This window comes from Salmo trutta, chromosome 35, assembly GCF_901001165.1.
Source record: "Salmo trutta chromosome 35, fSalTru1.1, whole genome shotgun sequence".
NCBI lineage: Eukaryota > Metazoa > Chordata > Actinopteri > Salmoniformes > Salmonidae > Salmo > Salmo trutta.
In genome coordinates, this window is record NC_042991.1 from 30,851,295 (window position 1) to 30,865,046 (window position 13,752).

At 42.3% G+C, this 13,752-nt stretch overlaps 1 protein-coding gene across 1 annotated transcript in view; it reads left to right on the forward strand.

Moving 5' to 3' along the window:
* Nucleotides 1–13,752, forward strand: part of LOC115175059 (glutamate receptor ionotropic, kainate 2) — a 150,494-nt gene that overhangs the window by 88,202 nt on the left and 48,540 nt on the right. The window contains exons 9-10 of the mRNA XM_029734217.1: nucleotides 6,535–6,642; nucleotides 11,417–11,530. Coding sequence (XP_029590077.1) covers nucleotides 6,535–6,642; nucleotides 11,417–11,530 — 222 coding nt within the window. The remainder of the gene's footprint in view (nucleotides 1–6,534; nucleotides 6,643–11,416; nucleotides 11,531–13,752) is intronic.

Genomic DNA, 13,752 nt, shown 5'->3' on the forward strand with positions numbered 1-13,752 from the left:
ATGAATGAACACTGAGAGGAGTTGGCTAAAGCACAAACCGACTGGACCACCCAGCTACCAGCAACATCCCTGTTTGACCCCTGAACTCTTGGACAGGAAACCAGGGGTCAGTTCCACTTCAAATCAGTCAATTCAGGTGACACACTGGGCCTTTTCTAATCACCCCCTGGGTTGATGGAGTTTGAATGGAGCAGACCCCCCCCCCCACCAGTTCTGCTGAACACACCCCCACACCCCCTCACGGTTATATATGCACCGTGTGAATCTGTGGTTGTGTTTACCTTTTTGTGTGTGACGACATATCTGTGAGTGTAGATGCAGGTGCGTGCGTGTGTTGCCATTCAGTGCCCTCCCGAATTATTGGGACAGTGAAGCTATTTTTCTTCTTTTGGCTCTATACTTCAACAGTTTAGATTTGAAATCAAACAACAACTATGAGGTTAAAGTCCCGAATGTCAGCTTTAACTTGAGGGGATTTTCATCCATATCGGGTGAACCGTTTAGAAATATCAGCACTTTACAGGGGAGAAGTCTGTTGAAACTCCTAACCCAATTTTGTTACACTCAAAAGAGGTGTGGAGAACATTACACAAGATATGTGGAATTTCACATCTTAAAGGATACTCATCACTGTGGCACAATCCTAGGCTACACATAGGAGGGAAGTTTGTGTACGGGAAATAATTTCTAATGAAAGGAATTCATACTATAGGTGATCTGTACAATGAATAGGTTTAAATGTCGTACTCAGATTTGGTACAACAATATGATGTGGGAGACGAGACATTTCTGGAAATATGAGTATGAATGTTTATTAACCGGCTACCAACAAAATCCAGGAAATAACCCAATAGCGGAGTATTTGGAATTACCCAAACATAAAGCAGAATTTCTTTACTCAATATTTAGTCATCTGCAGAGTAAAGACTGTAAAAACCTCAGAACAATATGGCAAACTGACCTTAAGTGTGAAATTGAGGATGATACCTGGTTGAAGATCTTGTCCAGCTCAGGGAGGAACATGAGGGAAGCCAGGGGGAAACTTACTCAATATAAGATACTACCAGGGGCGAAAATCTGATATCAACTTTGGAGGGGACAATTACATTACATTTTCTCAAGAGCAATTCCTGAGGGGGACACCAAAAGTAGTGCTGTAACACATAGCCTACATTGTAATATGGTAAATGTATATTGAGGAACCAAAGAAATAAGGTGTTTGCCGTACTCCTAACTACCGGTACCCAAAACTACACAACTAATCACAACAGCAATACCATTGCCTTTAACAAATCTTAGTTCAGTCACCAGTTTAAGTTGAGAGTGGGGGTATCCATGGCATTTTCCAATTATGTTCCTATTTTACAAGTCAAAAAAATGGAGAACCTTTCATAATGTTGCCAAACAAAGACTCAACAAACTTACCTGAGACTCCCTGTCTCTGCCAGTCTGTCCCTGCATATCTGTCCCCAACTCTGCTGTCTGTGTGCCATCTGTTGCCTGCTCTGCCTAATGACATCATTGTGAAAGATTTCCATTAGAATTTCATTTCTTTCTTATGAACATTTTATCAACTAGTCTTTGAGATATTAGGCTACTAGGGTTCTTACTTTGCGTTTTGGTGTACTGAAAAATACTCTGATGTCCGTCTTTTATTTTTCTGCCATTTTTCTACCTGGCTGGCTGGCTGGCTACACACACACACAGTGTGTAGGTTATTTACAGTAGGAGATGGGCTTCTATCATCTTATCTTTTATCATTCTATTTGGGCTTCGATCTAAAAGGTAGCTAGCAAATGTGAAACGGATTAAAATGACAAGAGTTGACAGCTGTATGAGTTCACCATTTACACAACATATGCTGCAACCTTTTGTAATTTTAATAGTTTGTTTCATATTGGCTGGCTTCCAACAATAGCTGAATTTGCAAAGCTAGCGAGCACCAATTCCGTTTCAGTGGTGTTTGCTATAATCTTTGCTACCCGGGTTAAATAAAGGTGAAATAAAATAAATAAATAAAAGTTCCCTTGCGACAATTTAGCTTTTGCAACGAGACCATTAAATATATTTAAGACAATGGTAGAAGAGAGTGTAGTTCTGTCCAGTTTGGACTTCAGTTTATCGCTAACCTTATCGCAGGGACTTTGAAGCACTAACTTACATCGTCTGCATGCTGATCTTGGAATAAATTGACGATAGCAAAGATTCCATCTTTGACGAGGCCACATAAATGGAATAGGTACTAGCTAGCTTAATAGTTAATATTTGCGCGCTAGCTCTGCATATTCAGCTAGTGTGTGTGCGCGATTGACTGGATTAACCTCACTTCAGTTACGTTCATTGAGTGCCTTTCAGACAGTAGATACGACCCCTCTGTTACCTAGCAAGCTAAGGAACTGGCAGTGGATCAAAACATTGTGAGGCAAAGGGTGAGGGGGTCGCAATCTTTTGAAACTTAAAAACGCGCAATTAAGTGTTTATAATCAGCACAATTGCGTATTATTAATATTATTTAAATTACATAGTTATGTTTCAGTGATATATTGGGGGGGACAAATCATATTTTTCCAAGGATGGGGATTTCCCGGGATTTCCGCCCCTGGATACTACATAGGTTTTATTGGACCCCAACAAGGCTTCATAAGATGGGTCTGACCAACAATTCTCTGTGTTGGAAATGCCAAAAAGACACTGGGACATTTTAACACGCAGTATGAGAATGTGCATTATTGCTACCTTTCTGGAAGGATGTTTGGAATTCTCTGGAGGAATGGTTGGGGTTAACAATTCTAGTTTCACAGAGAATATGCCGGCTGGGCATTAGAACAGAGTTAACTAATGTAACAAATTTGGATTTTGCACTGATCACTGTCAGTGGTGTAAAGTACTTAAGTAAAAAAGTACTACCTAAGTAGTTTTTGGGGGTATCTGTATGGTACTTTACTTTACTATTTATATTTTTGACAACTTTTACTTTTACTTCATTACATTCCTAAAGAAAATAATGTACTTTTTACTCCATACATTTTCCCTGACACCCAAAAGTACTCATTACATTTAAAAAGTATCGTACCCTTATTATACATTTTCGCCTAAAATGACATACCCAAATCTAACTGCCTGTAGCTCAGGACCTGAAGCAAGAATATGCATTTTCTTGGTACCATTTGAAAGGAAACACTTTGACGTTTGTGGAAATGTGAAATTAATGTAGGAGAATATAACACATTAGAACTGGAAAAAGATAATACAAAACAAAAGAACATGCGTTTTTATTTTTTATTTTTGTTCCATCATCTTTGAAATACAAGAGAAGGCCATACTTTCAGATAGGAGTCTAGGTGAAATTTAGATTTTGACCACCAGATGGCAGCAGTGTGTGTGCAAAGTTTCAGACTGATCCAGTGAAGAATTACATTACTGCACAATATTTTGTAACAAGTCTGCCAGGAGTTTGCCCAAATGTGTCGAATTGGTCAATTGATACATTTTCAAGTACATAACTACAGAGAACATACAAAAATGCTATGGTAATAAGAAAATGTAAGTTTACACACTCCCAGGAATGTCATACATGATGAATCACTAGAATATACACTAACTTTCCCACATCTAGATGGGCGGGCGGGGTGGGTGTGAAGCCAGAGACAGTAGTGGGGTCAAACTGTAGACCCCAATTCCTTCGTTTGAACATAAAAATTGATTTTATCAAACAAAACTATGCTACATTTTATCTCTGGGACCCTCAGGATGACAAATCAGAGCAAGATTACTGAATGTAAGTACATTATTTACCTTCAGAGGTGAATGTATCAAACCAGTTGCCGTGATAAAGTTTTTTGTTGTTGTGCACTCTCCTCAAACAATAGCATGGTATTTTTTCACTGTAATAGCTACTGTTAATTCAAATCAAACCAAATCAAAGTTTATGTGTCACGTGCGCCGAATACAACAGGTGTAGACCTTACAGTGAAATGCTTACTTACAGGCTCTAACCAATAGTGCAAAAAAAAAGGTATGTGTGTGTGTGTGTAGGTAAGTAAAGAAATAAAACAACAGTAAAAAGACATTTGAAAATAAGAGTAGCAAGGCTATATACAGACACCGGTTAGTCAGGCTTATTGAGGTAGTATGTACATGTAGATATGGTTAAAGTGACTATGCATATATGATGAACAGAGAGTAGCAGTAGCGTAAAAAGAGGGGTTGGCGGGTGGTGGGACACAATGCAGATAGCCCGGTTAGCCAATGTGCGGGAGCACTGGTTGGTCGGGACAATTGAGGTAATATGTACATGAATGTATAGTTAAAGTGACTATGCATATAAAATAAACAGAGAGTAGCGAGGGCACACAATGCAAATAGTCCTGGTAACCATTTGGTTACCTGTTCAGGAGTCTTATGGCTTGGGGGTAAAAACTGTTGAGAAGCCTTTTTGTCCTAGACTTGGCACTCCGGTACCGCTTGCCATGCGGTAGTAGAGAGAACAGTCTATGACTGGGGTGGCTGGGGTCTATGACAATTTTCAGAGCCTTCCTCTAACACCGCCTGGTGTAGAGGTCCTGGGTGGCAGGCAGCTTTGCCAAAGTGATGTACTGGGCCGTACACACTACCCTCTGAAGTGCCTTGCGGTCGGAGGCCGAGCAATTGCCGTACCAGGCAGTGACGCAACCGGACAGGATGCTCTCGATGTTGCAGCTGTAGAACCTTTTGAGGATCTCAGGACCCATGCCAAATCTTTTTAGTTTCCTGAGGGGGAATAGGCTTTGTCGTGCCCTCTTCACCACTGTCTTGGTGTGTTTGGACCATTCTAATTTGTTGTTGATGTGGACACCAAGGAATTTGAAGCTCTCAACCTGCTCCACTACAGCCCTGTCGATGAGAATGGGGACGTGCTCGGTGCTCCTTTTCCTGTTGGCCACAATCATCTCCTTAGTCTTGGTTACGTTGAGGGATAGGTTGTTATTCTGGCTATCTGTAAAATAAAATAAAAATAAAATTGTGCTGTCTGGTTTGCTTAATATAAGGAATTTGAAATGATTTATACTTTTACTTTTATACTTAAGAATATATCCAAAAAATACTTTTAGACTTTTACTCAAGTAGTATTTTACTGGGTGACATTCACTTTTACTTGAGTCATTTTCTATTAAGCTATCTTTACTTATACTAAATTATGAGAATTGTCTACTTTTTCCACCACTGATCACTGTTGGTATGGTTACAGCGGCTAGAGTAATCCTTAGCATTTGGAAGGGTCATGCCACTCCTACTTTTAAACAGTGGATAGAATCAATGTTGGAAGTAGCATCGCATGAACAAATGCTTTCTAGGATCACTGGCAGAAACAACAATTCTAGAATGTGGACACATTTTATTTGTTGTGTTCTTTCTACGACTGGGAGGTGATGACTATTGCTTGTGAATCCATTTACTTCTGTATTGTAGTTTTGTTTGTTTATTTGTATTAAATACAACTTTAATAACAAAACAAATAAAAAAATATATGCCCCCACATTTTAGAGAATCAAAGGTATTGGGACAAATTCACTTATGTGTATTAAAGTAGTAAATAATGTAGTGTTTAAATAATGTATTGTGTCATTTTGGAATCTGCATTTTAACCTCATAATCATTGTTTGATTTCAAATCCAAAGTTCTGGAGTACAGAGCCAAAAGAAGAAGACATTTTTACTCTCCCAATAATTACAGAGGGCACTGGTTGTGTGTGTTTGTGTGTTTGTGTGTGTGTGTGTGTGTGTGTGTGTGTGTGTGTGTGTGTGTGTGTGTGTGTGTGTGTGTGTGTGTGTGTGTGTGTGTGTGTGTGTGTGTGTGTGTGTGTGTGTGGTCCTATCACGCATAATAGAGACAGAGATAAGGAAGACATCTCTACCTGTCTGCATAACCATATCTCGGCGTGTGTCCATATCAAAGCCCCCTTACATCTCTCGAACGCCAGTCACTAAGGTCAGCCATTCGCTTTGTAGACGAGAGTGCTTTCATTGTGTGTGCGGTGTTATTGCAGGTCATTTACAGAACGAACCATTGTACTTTCTTCCCTCCCTCCCTTCCTCCCTCTCTCCTCCCCTCCTCCCTCCCTCCGCTCCATCTCTCATATCTCTCCCCACACTGTCTCTCTTATCCTCCAATCACTTTGAAGTGAAACTTCAAGCACCACCAACCAACTTCACAGCGTAATGACCTCTTATACCTGTCAAACAAGCCTCCTCTCTGTTGTCTGTTGTTGTGAAATGCAGACAGTGTGGAGAGAGCCAGACGGAACGGCTAGCTAATTGAAATGGAAACATTGTAGGGCTTTGGTTTTGGATCGAAGTACAATGAAAGAGCATGTAGGATTATGGGTAATTGAGGCATACAATTTGGACACTTTGGGTTAGTTTTTTAGTTGAATTGGGTGGTGTGTGTGTGTGTGTGTGTGTGTGTGTGTGTGTGTGTGTGTGTGTGTGTGTGTGTGTGTGTGTGTGTGTGTGTGTGTGTGTGTGTGTGTGTGTGTGTGTGTGCCCCTCTCTATAGGCCCATTGGGATGGCTTGACTGGACGCATCCTTTTCAACAGAACCAACGGACTGAGGACAGACTTCGACCTGGATGTGATCAGTCTTAAGGAGGACGGACTGGAAAAGGTGTGTGTGTGTGTGTCTTTTCAACATTCCTTTGGATTTTCCTTCACTCTTTCCAAATACCTGTGGCTTACTTTTCCATATGGTTAAGGTGTGCTTTAAACATACCAAGATATCTTTGAAAACAAAAGAAACCAAAACTCTAACCAAACGTGTGGTACATTTGGGAAAAGCTCTATGATTCAGGGCTGTAGCCAATAGCAGTATCGGATGGGGAGGAGCATTTTAAAGTCATTCTGCTGAAGTGAAACTAAAGAAGGTTGCACAGGAAAGGTTTCTCAGACTCTTTAGACCTACTAATCTCTCTGAACTAACTATACATTCTCCAGACCTCTTTCACAAACAGAAAGAACAGAGACAGCAATCACAGACACACGCAGGTGAGAGGAGACAACTGTCTAACTACCGTGTTGATGTCTTACCTGTTTTATGACTCATTTAGGACGATTTCCAATCTCTATGGTGAAACCATTTATCAAGATTAACTTGTATCATAATGACATTTTTAGGACTAGTTTTTAATTTACACTCAAATACACTTAATGAATTATCAACTACGAGAGCTGAGAGATTCAAGGAATTGCTTAATGGTTTCACTTTTGGTCTCTGTCTAGATATGGCGTTATGCAACAGTCTCCTGTCTGAAGAGAACTTCCTGTGCTCTATCTGTCTGGACGTGTTCACTGAGCCAGTGACCACTTCATGTGGACACAACTTCTGCATGGCCTGCATCAGAAAGTACAGGGACAGTGATGACCTGTGCCAGTGTCCAATCTGTAGGAAGAAATTCGACAGAAGACCTGAGATTTGCATCACTGCTTTCATTTCTGAGATGGCTGCTCAGTTCAGGAAATCAGTTCCACTGAGAGCTAGCCGCAGCCCAGACCAAAACTTTGCCGAGCTTGGGAGAGTGGCCTGTGACGTGTGCACTGGGACGAAGCTGAAGGCTCTGAAGTCATGCCTGGTCTGTCTGACTTCTTACTGTGAGACTCACCTGCAGCCTCATCAGATATCCCCAGCCCTGAAGAGACATGAGCTGATTGACCCAGTAAAGAACCTGGAAGACAGGATGTGTAAGGAGCATGACAAACCTCTGGACCTGTTCTGTAGGACTGATCAGATGTGTGTTTGTGTCCAGTGCAAGAAAACAGACCACAAGACTAACTACACTGTCCCTCTAGAGGAAGAGTATGGAAAAAAGAAGGCTCAGCTGGGGCAGACAGAGGCAGAAGTGCAGCAGATGATCCAGGAGTGACTGCAGAAGATTCAGGAAATGAAACACTCAGTAGATCTCAGCAAGAGAGAGGCAGAGAGAGAGATAGCAGACAGCGTGCAGGTCTTCACTGCACTGATTCGTTCCATTGAGAGAAGTCAGGTTGAGCTCATTGAGGTAGTTGAGGAGAAGCAGAAAGCAACCAAGGGGCAGGCTGAAGGGCTCATTATAGATCTGAAGCAGGAAATCACTGATCTACATAGGGGACGCAGTGAGCTGAAGCAGCTGTCACACACCGGGGACCACCTCCACCTCCTCCAGAGCTCCTCATCCCTCTGCAGCCTTCCACCTAACAAGGACTTGTCTGAGATCAGTGTTCACCACAGTCTGAGTGTGGAAAGAGTGAGGAGGGCTGTGTCTCAGCTGCATGAGACAATCAGGAGTGAAGTGAAGAAGTTGTGTGACGCTGAGCTGAAGTGTATGCAGCAGTGGTCAGTGGATGTCACTCTGGACCCTGATACAGCCCACCCCTCTCTCATCCTCTCTGAGGACAGGAAGCAAGTCAGATATGGAATTAGAGAACACAATCTCCCTGACAACCCAAAGAGGTTTTCAAAGGGTGCCAGTGTCCTGGGAAAAGATGGCTTCTCTGGGAGATTATACTATGAGGTGCAAGTCAAGGACAAGACTAAATGGGATTTAGGAGTGGCCAAAGAGTCCATCAACAGGAAGAATTACATTTTCCTGGGTTCTGAGAATGGCTACTGGACCATATGGCTGAGGAACGCAAATGAATATGCAGCTAATGATGACCGAGCTGTCAACTTCCTCCTGAGAGAGAAGCCCCAGAAGGTGGGGACGTTTGTGGATTATGAGGAGGGTCAGGTCTCCTTTTACGATGTGGAGGCCAGGTGTCAAATCTACTCTTTCACTGGCTGCACCTTCACTGAGAAAATCTATCCATACTTCTGCCCCTGTCTTAATGATGGTGGTAAAATAAATACTCTGCCTCTCTGATCATCACTCCTGTCAATCACACAGACTGAAGTTTTTGTAATGTATTTTATTTAAAAACATAATTATCACAACAAAATACATACACAGTACATATCAAACGTTTCCTTTGTTTTTGTGTTTTTGACTTTTCACTCCAAAAATAGTAAAATAAGCTAAATGTAAATGGTATGTATTGTTCTACTGTCCTCCATTTTGGTAAGAGTATTTTCACCACTGTATACAATACTTTGACTGTTTTCTTACCAATGTACTTTTTGCCCTGGTTTCTTGAATAATTACATTACTCAATTTCCTGGTTTCTCTTCATCATTATTTATGGTTCATATTGTTCAAGTATAACGACATAATTGAGAATAATTGTCTTCTAATGAACATTTTGTTCTTAAGGAAAGGGGTGTTCTGTCTTAGGATGGCACAGTGCTGTGTACATACATTACCATTAGGGATGAATGATATATCGGTGAAGACATCGGAATCGGACGATATTAGCTAAAAATGCCAACATCGGATGTCTAGTTTAACGCCAATGGGCAAAACCGATGTCAAAGCTGACGTGCATACCTACAGTATATAACGTAGGTACATGATGTAATGACTCCACGTAAAATGTTGCGCTACACGTGCAACACAGCTTTCCTAACCTAGCCCACAATGTCTGCTGTGTGGATTGAGCAGTCAACAAGTTCAGCAGTCATTTGAAAGAGTAAGAACATTTAAATGAGACAACTCAGAAGGCGAAATCCATTAAAGCAAAGATAATGGAATTTATTGCCCTTGACAATCAACCGTTCTCTGTCATGGGTGATGTTGGCCTTCACCGACTGGTCGAGCACCGGTACACACTACCAAGTGCGCTATTTTTCAGATTTTGCCCTACACAGTAATAGCGTCACTGCTATTAGGTTCACGACATACATACTATGGAACGCTGTTTGGGTCTTTGCGTGTCAAAAAAGATACAGTAGCACTGTCAAAGCTGTACAAAAAGTCTGCAAACAAGCAAACACCGGCCACGAACGTTGTGTTTACAATACTGTGTTGGTAATAAAGCATAATTTGTTCGACCACAACTTCTGGGGTAGCTAGCTTTAGCTTGGTACCTAGCTAGTACCAATACAACCAGCCTAAAACCAATGACCAGTAGAAACTGCAGTCATTTTCATTATTCTTAGCAATGATTTAGGAATCCTCGTGAGTAAGTATTAGCTAGGTTGCCACTTGTTGTCCGCCTATTGAAATTGAACTTCAGTTCATGAAAATAAATAGTTAGCCAGCTACTTAACCCTGTTGCCCAAAGCTAACGTTATAAGCAGCCAGCTAGCTTCATTAGGTTAGTGAGGCTCAACCGGACTTGGTTATGTGTTGTGAAGCTAGCCACAATAAGAATTAGGCACCCTAGTGGAATTTGCGGTTTGCCTTCAAAATAAAAGTATGTCATTGACAGTGATGCAAATGAATACAAATAGTAGAATTATGCCATACTTTTATTTTGAAGGCTAACCACAAAGTCCACTATTGCGGCGAATCCTTATTGTGGCTAGCTTCACATAGATGGGTCCGACCACCATTAATCAAATAAAAACTGTCTTATAAATTAGGGTTATTTTAGATGATGATACCTAGCTATATAGTTAGCTAGTTAAGTATAGCTACTGAAACAGATCATGTCATCTTGCTATGTTTTTGGGGAAGAACATTGTTTGCATCCATTTTCTATGACCAGCACTGTAGGTGCGCGAGACAACTTTACCAGCATCATAGCATACGTGTCGATGAATCATTGTGACATATAAAATACGAGTGATAGTGTAATCAATGTGTAATAACTAAGTAAAAAATGTATGAACGTGTTAAATTATTATGTGACGTGCAGTCATATTCAGGTCCTGATTGGTCAACAAGCTTATTTGACACGTCAAATAGTGTTATCTACTGGTCATTGTTTTCTTTTTTGACACGCAAAGACCCAAACGGCGTTCCATAGAAATCCTGGTTGAGAATGAAACTACTGAACAAATGAACAATGAAACAGCACAGCAAGTAAGTGAAAGAAATAGGTTTTGACTATGTTTTACTGGTAATGGAGACATACGTAAATGCCAACAAAATAACTTTTGGTAAGTGTGGTGTGTGTGTCTGTGTGTGTGTGTGTGTGTGTGTGTAACCTTTATTTAACTAGGCAAGTCAGTTAAGAACAAATCCTTATTTACAATGACGGCCTACCCCAGCCAAACCCGGACGATGCTGGGCCAATTTTGTGCCACCCTATGGGACTCTCAATCATGGCCAGATGTGATACAGCCTGGATTCGAACCAGGGACTGTAGTGACACCTCTTGCACTGAGATGCCGTGCCTTAGACCGCTGCGTCCATGTGTGTGTGTTAACTATTTAACTGTACTAGAATGCTTAAAAAGGCAGCTAACATTCTAAATATCGGATATCGGTATCAGGGTTTTTTGGCAAGGAAAATATCGGATATCAGTATCGGCCAAAAATGTCATATCGTGCTTCACTAATTCACTAATGAGAAACGTGTCACCCACAGATAGGAACGTGGGACCCTCCCAGTGGCCTGAACATGACGGAGAACCACAAGAGCAAGACAACCAACATCACAGACTCTCTGGCTAACAAATCCCTCCGCGTCTCCACCATACTGGTAAACACACATCTGGCTAGGTTTCTGTATGTCTGTAGCCTCACACAGGCACACACAGCATCACTGAAGGCTAGGTCTCTGTATGTCTGTAGCCTCACGCAGGCACACAGCAGCATCACTGAAGGCTAGGTCTATGTCTGTCTGTAGCCCTATACAGGCACACAGCAGCATCACTGAAGGCTAGGTCTATGTCTGTCTGTAGCCCTATACAGGCACACACAGCATCACTGAAGGCTAGGTCTATGTCTGTCTGTAGCCCTATACAGGCACACAGCAGCATCACTGAAGGCTAGGTCTATGTCTGTCTATAGCCCTATACAGGCACACACAGCATCACTGAAGGCTAGGTCTATGTCTGTCTGTAGCCCTATACAGGCACACAGCAGCATCACTAAAGGCTAGGTCTATGTTTGTCTGTAGCCCTATACAGGCACACAGCAGCATCACTGAAGGCTAGGTCTATGTCTGTCTGTAGCCCTATACAGGCACACAGCAGCATCACTAAAGGCTAGGTCTATGTTTGTCTGTAGCCCTATACAGGCACACAGCAGCATCACTGAAGGCTAGGTCTATGTCTGTCTGTAGCCCTATACAGGCACACAGCAGCATCACTGAAGGCTAGGTCTATGTCTGTCTGTAGCCCTATACAGGCACACAGCAGCATCACTGAAGGCTAGGTCTATGTCTGTCTGTAGCCCTATACAGGCACACAGCAGCATCACTGAAGGCTATGTCTATGTCTGTCTGAATCCCTATACAGGCACACAGCAGCATCACTGAAGGCTAGGTCTCTGTCTGTCTGTAGCCCTATACAGGCACACAGCAGCATCACTGAAGGCTAGGTCTATGTCTGTCTGAATCCCTATACAGGCACACAGCAGCATCACTGAAGGCTAGGTCTATGTCTGTCTGTAGCCCTATACAGGCACACAGCAGCATCACTGAAGGCTAGGTCTATGTCTGTCTGTAGCCCTATACAGGCACACAGCAGCATCACTGAAGGCTAGGTCTATGTCTGTCTGTAGCCCTATACAGGCACACAGCAGCATCACTGAAGGCTAGGTCTATGTCTGTCTGTAGCCCTATACAGGCACACAGCAGCATCACTGAAGGCTATGTCTATGTCTGTCTGTAGCCCTATACAGGCACACAGCAGCATCACTGAAGGCTAGGTCTATGTCTGTCTGTAGCCCTATACAGGCACACAGCAGCATCACTGAAGGCTAGGTCTGTCTCCATCACTGAAGTCACAACGACTGACATCACAGATTTAACTCTTCAGTACTATCAAGGACAGGACTTCATAGTTTAACATACACTACTAAACCGGACATGGCTGGAGTATGAGGGTTTTTTGCTCTCTTTTCTCATCATTCTCTTTCTTGTTCCTTTTTTGACACTCTTTGTTGCCGTCTTTCTCCACCTCTCTTCTCCATCTTTCCTCTCTACCCTTTCTCCACCTCTCTTCTCCATCTTTCCCCTCTACCCTTTCTCCACCTCTCTTCTCCATCTTTCCTCTCTACCCTTTCTCTGCCCTCTCTTCTCCATCTTTCCTCTCTACCCTTTCTCCACCTCTCTCTCCCCTCTTTCCTCTCTACCCTTTCTCCACCTCTCTTCTCCATCTTTCCTCTCTACCCTTTCTCCACCTCTCTTCTCCATCTTTCCTCTCTACCCTTTCTCCACCTCTCTTCTCCATCTTTCCTCTCTACCCTTTCTCCACCTCTCTCTCCCCTCTTTCCTCTCTACCCTTTCTCCACCTCTCTTCTCCATCTTTCCTCTCTACCCTTTCTCCACCTCTCTTCTCCATCTTTCCTCTCTACCCTTTCTCCACCTCTCTTCTCCATCTTTCCTCTCTACCCTTTCTCCACCTCTCTCTCCATCTTTCCTCTCTACCCTTTCTCCACCTCTCTTCTCCATCTTTCCTCTCTACCCTTTCTCCACCTCTCTCTCCCCTCTTTCCCCTCTACCCTTTCTCCACCTCTCTTCTCCATCTTTCCTCTCTACCCTTTCTCCACCTCTCTCTCCCCTCTTTCCCCCTCCCTTATTTGATGTTGCCAAATATTTTAATGATTACTTCATATGCAAAGTGGGCAAACTTAGACAGGAAATGCCAACAATGAACAGTGAGCCATCGTACTCATGCATCAAAGAATAAATAATGAAAGAAAAGCAGTGCAAGTTTGAATTTTGTGAAGTTAGTGTGGGAGAGATGGAAAAGTGTT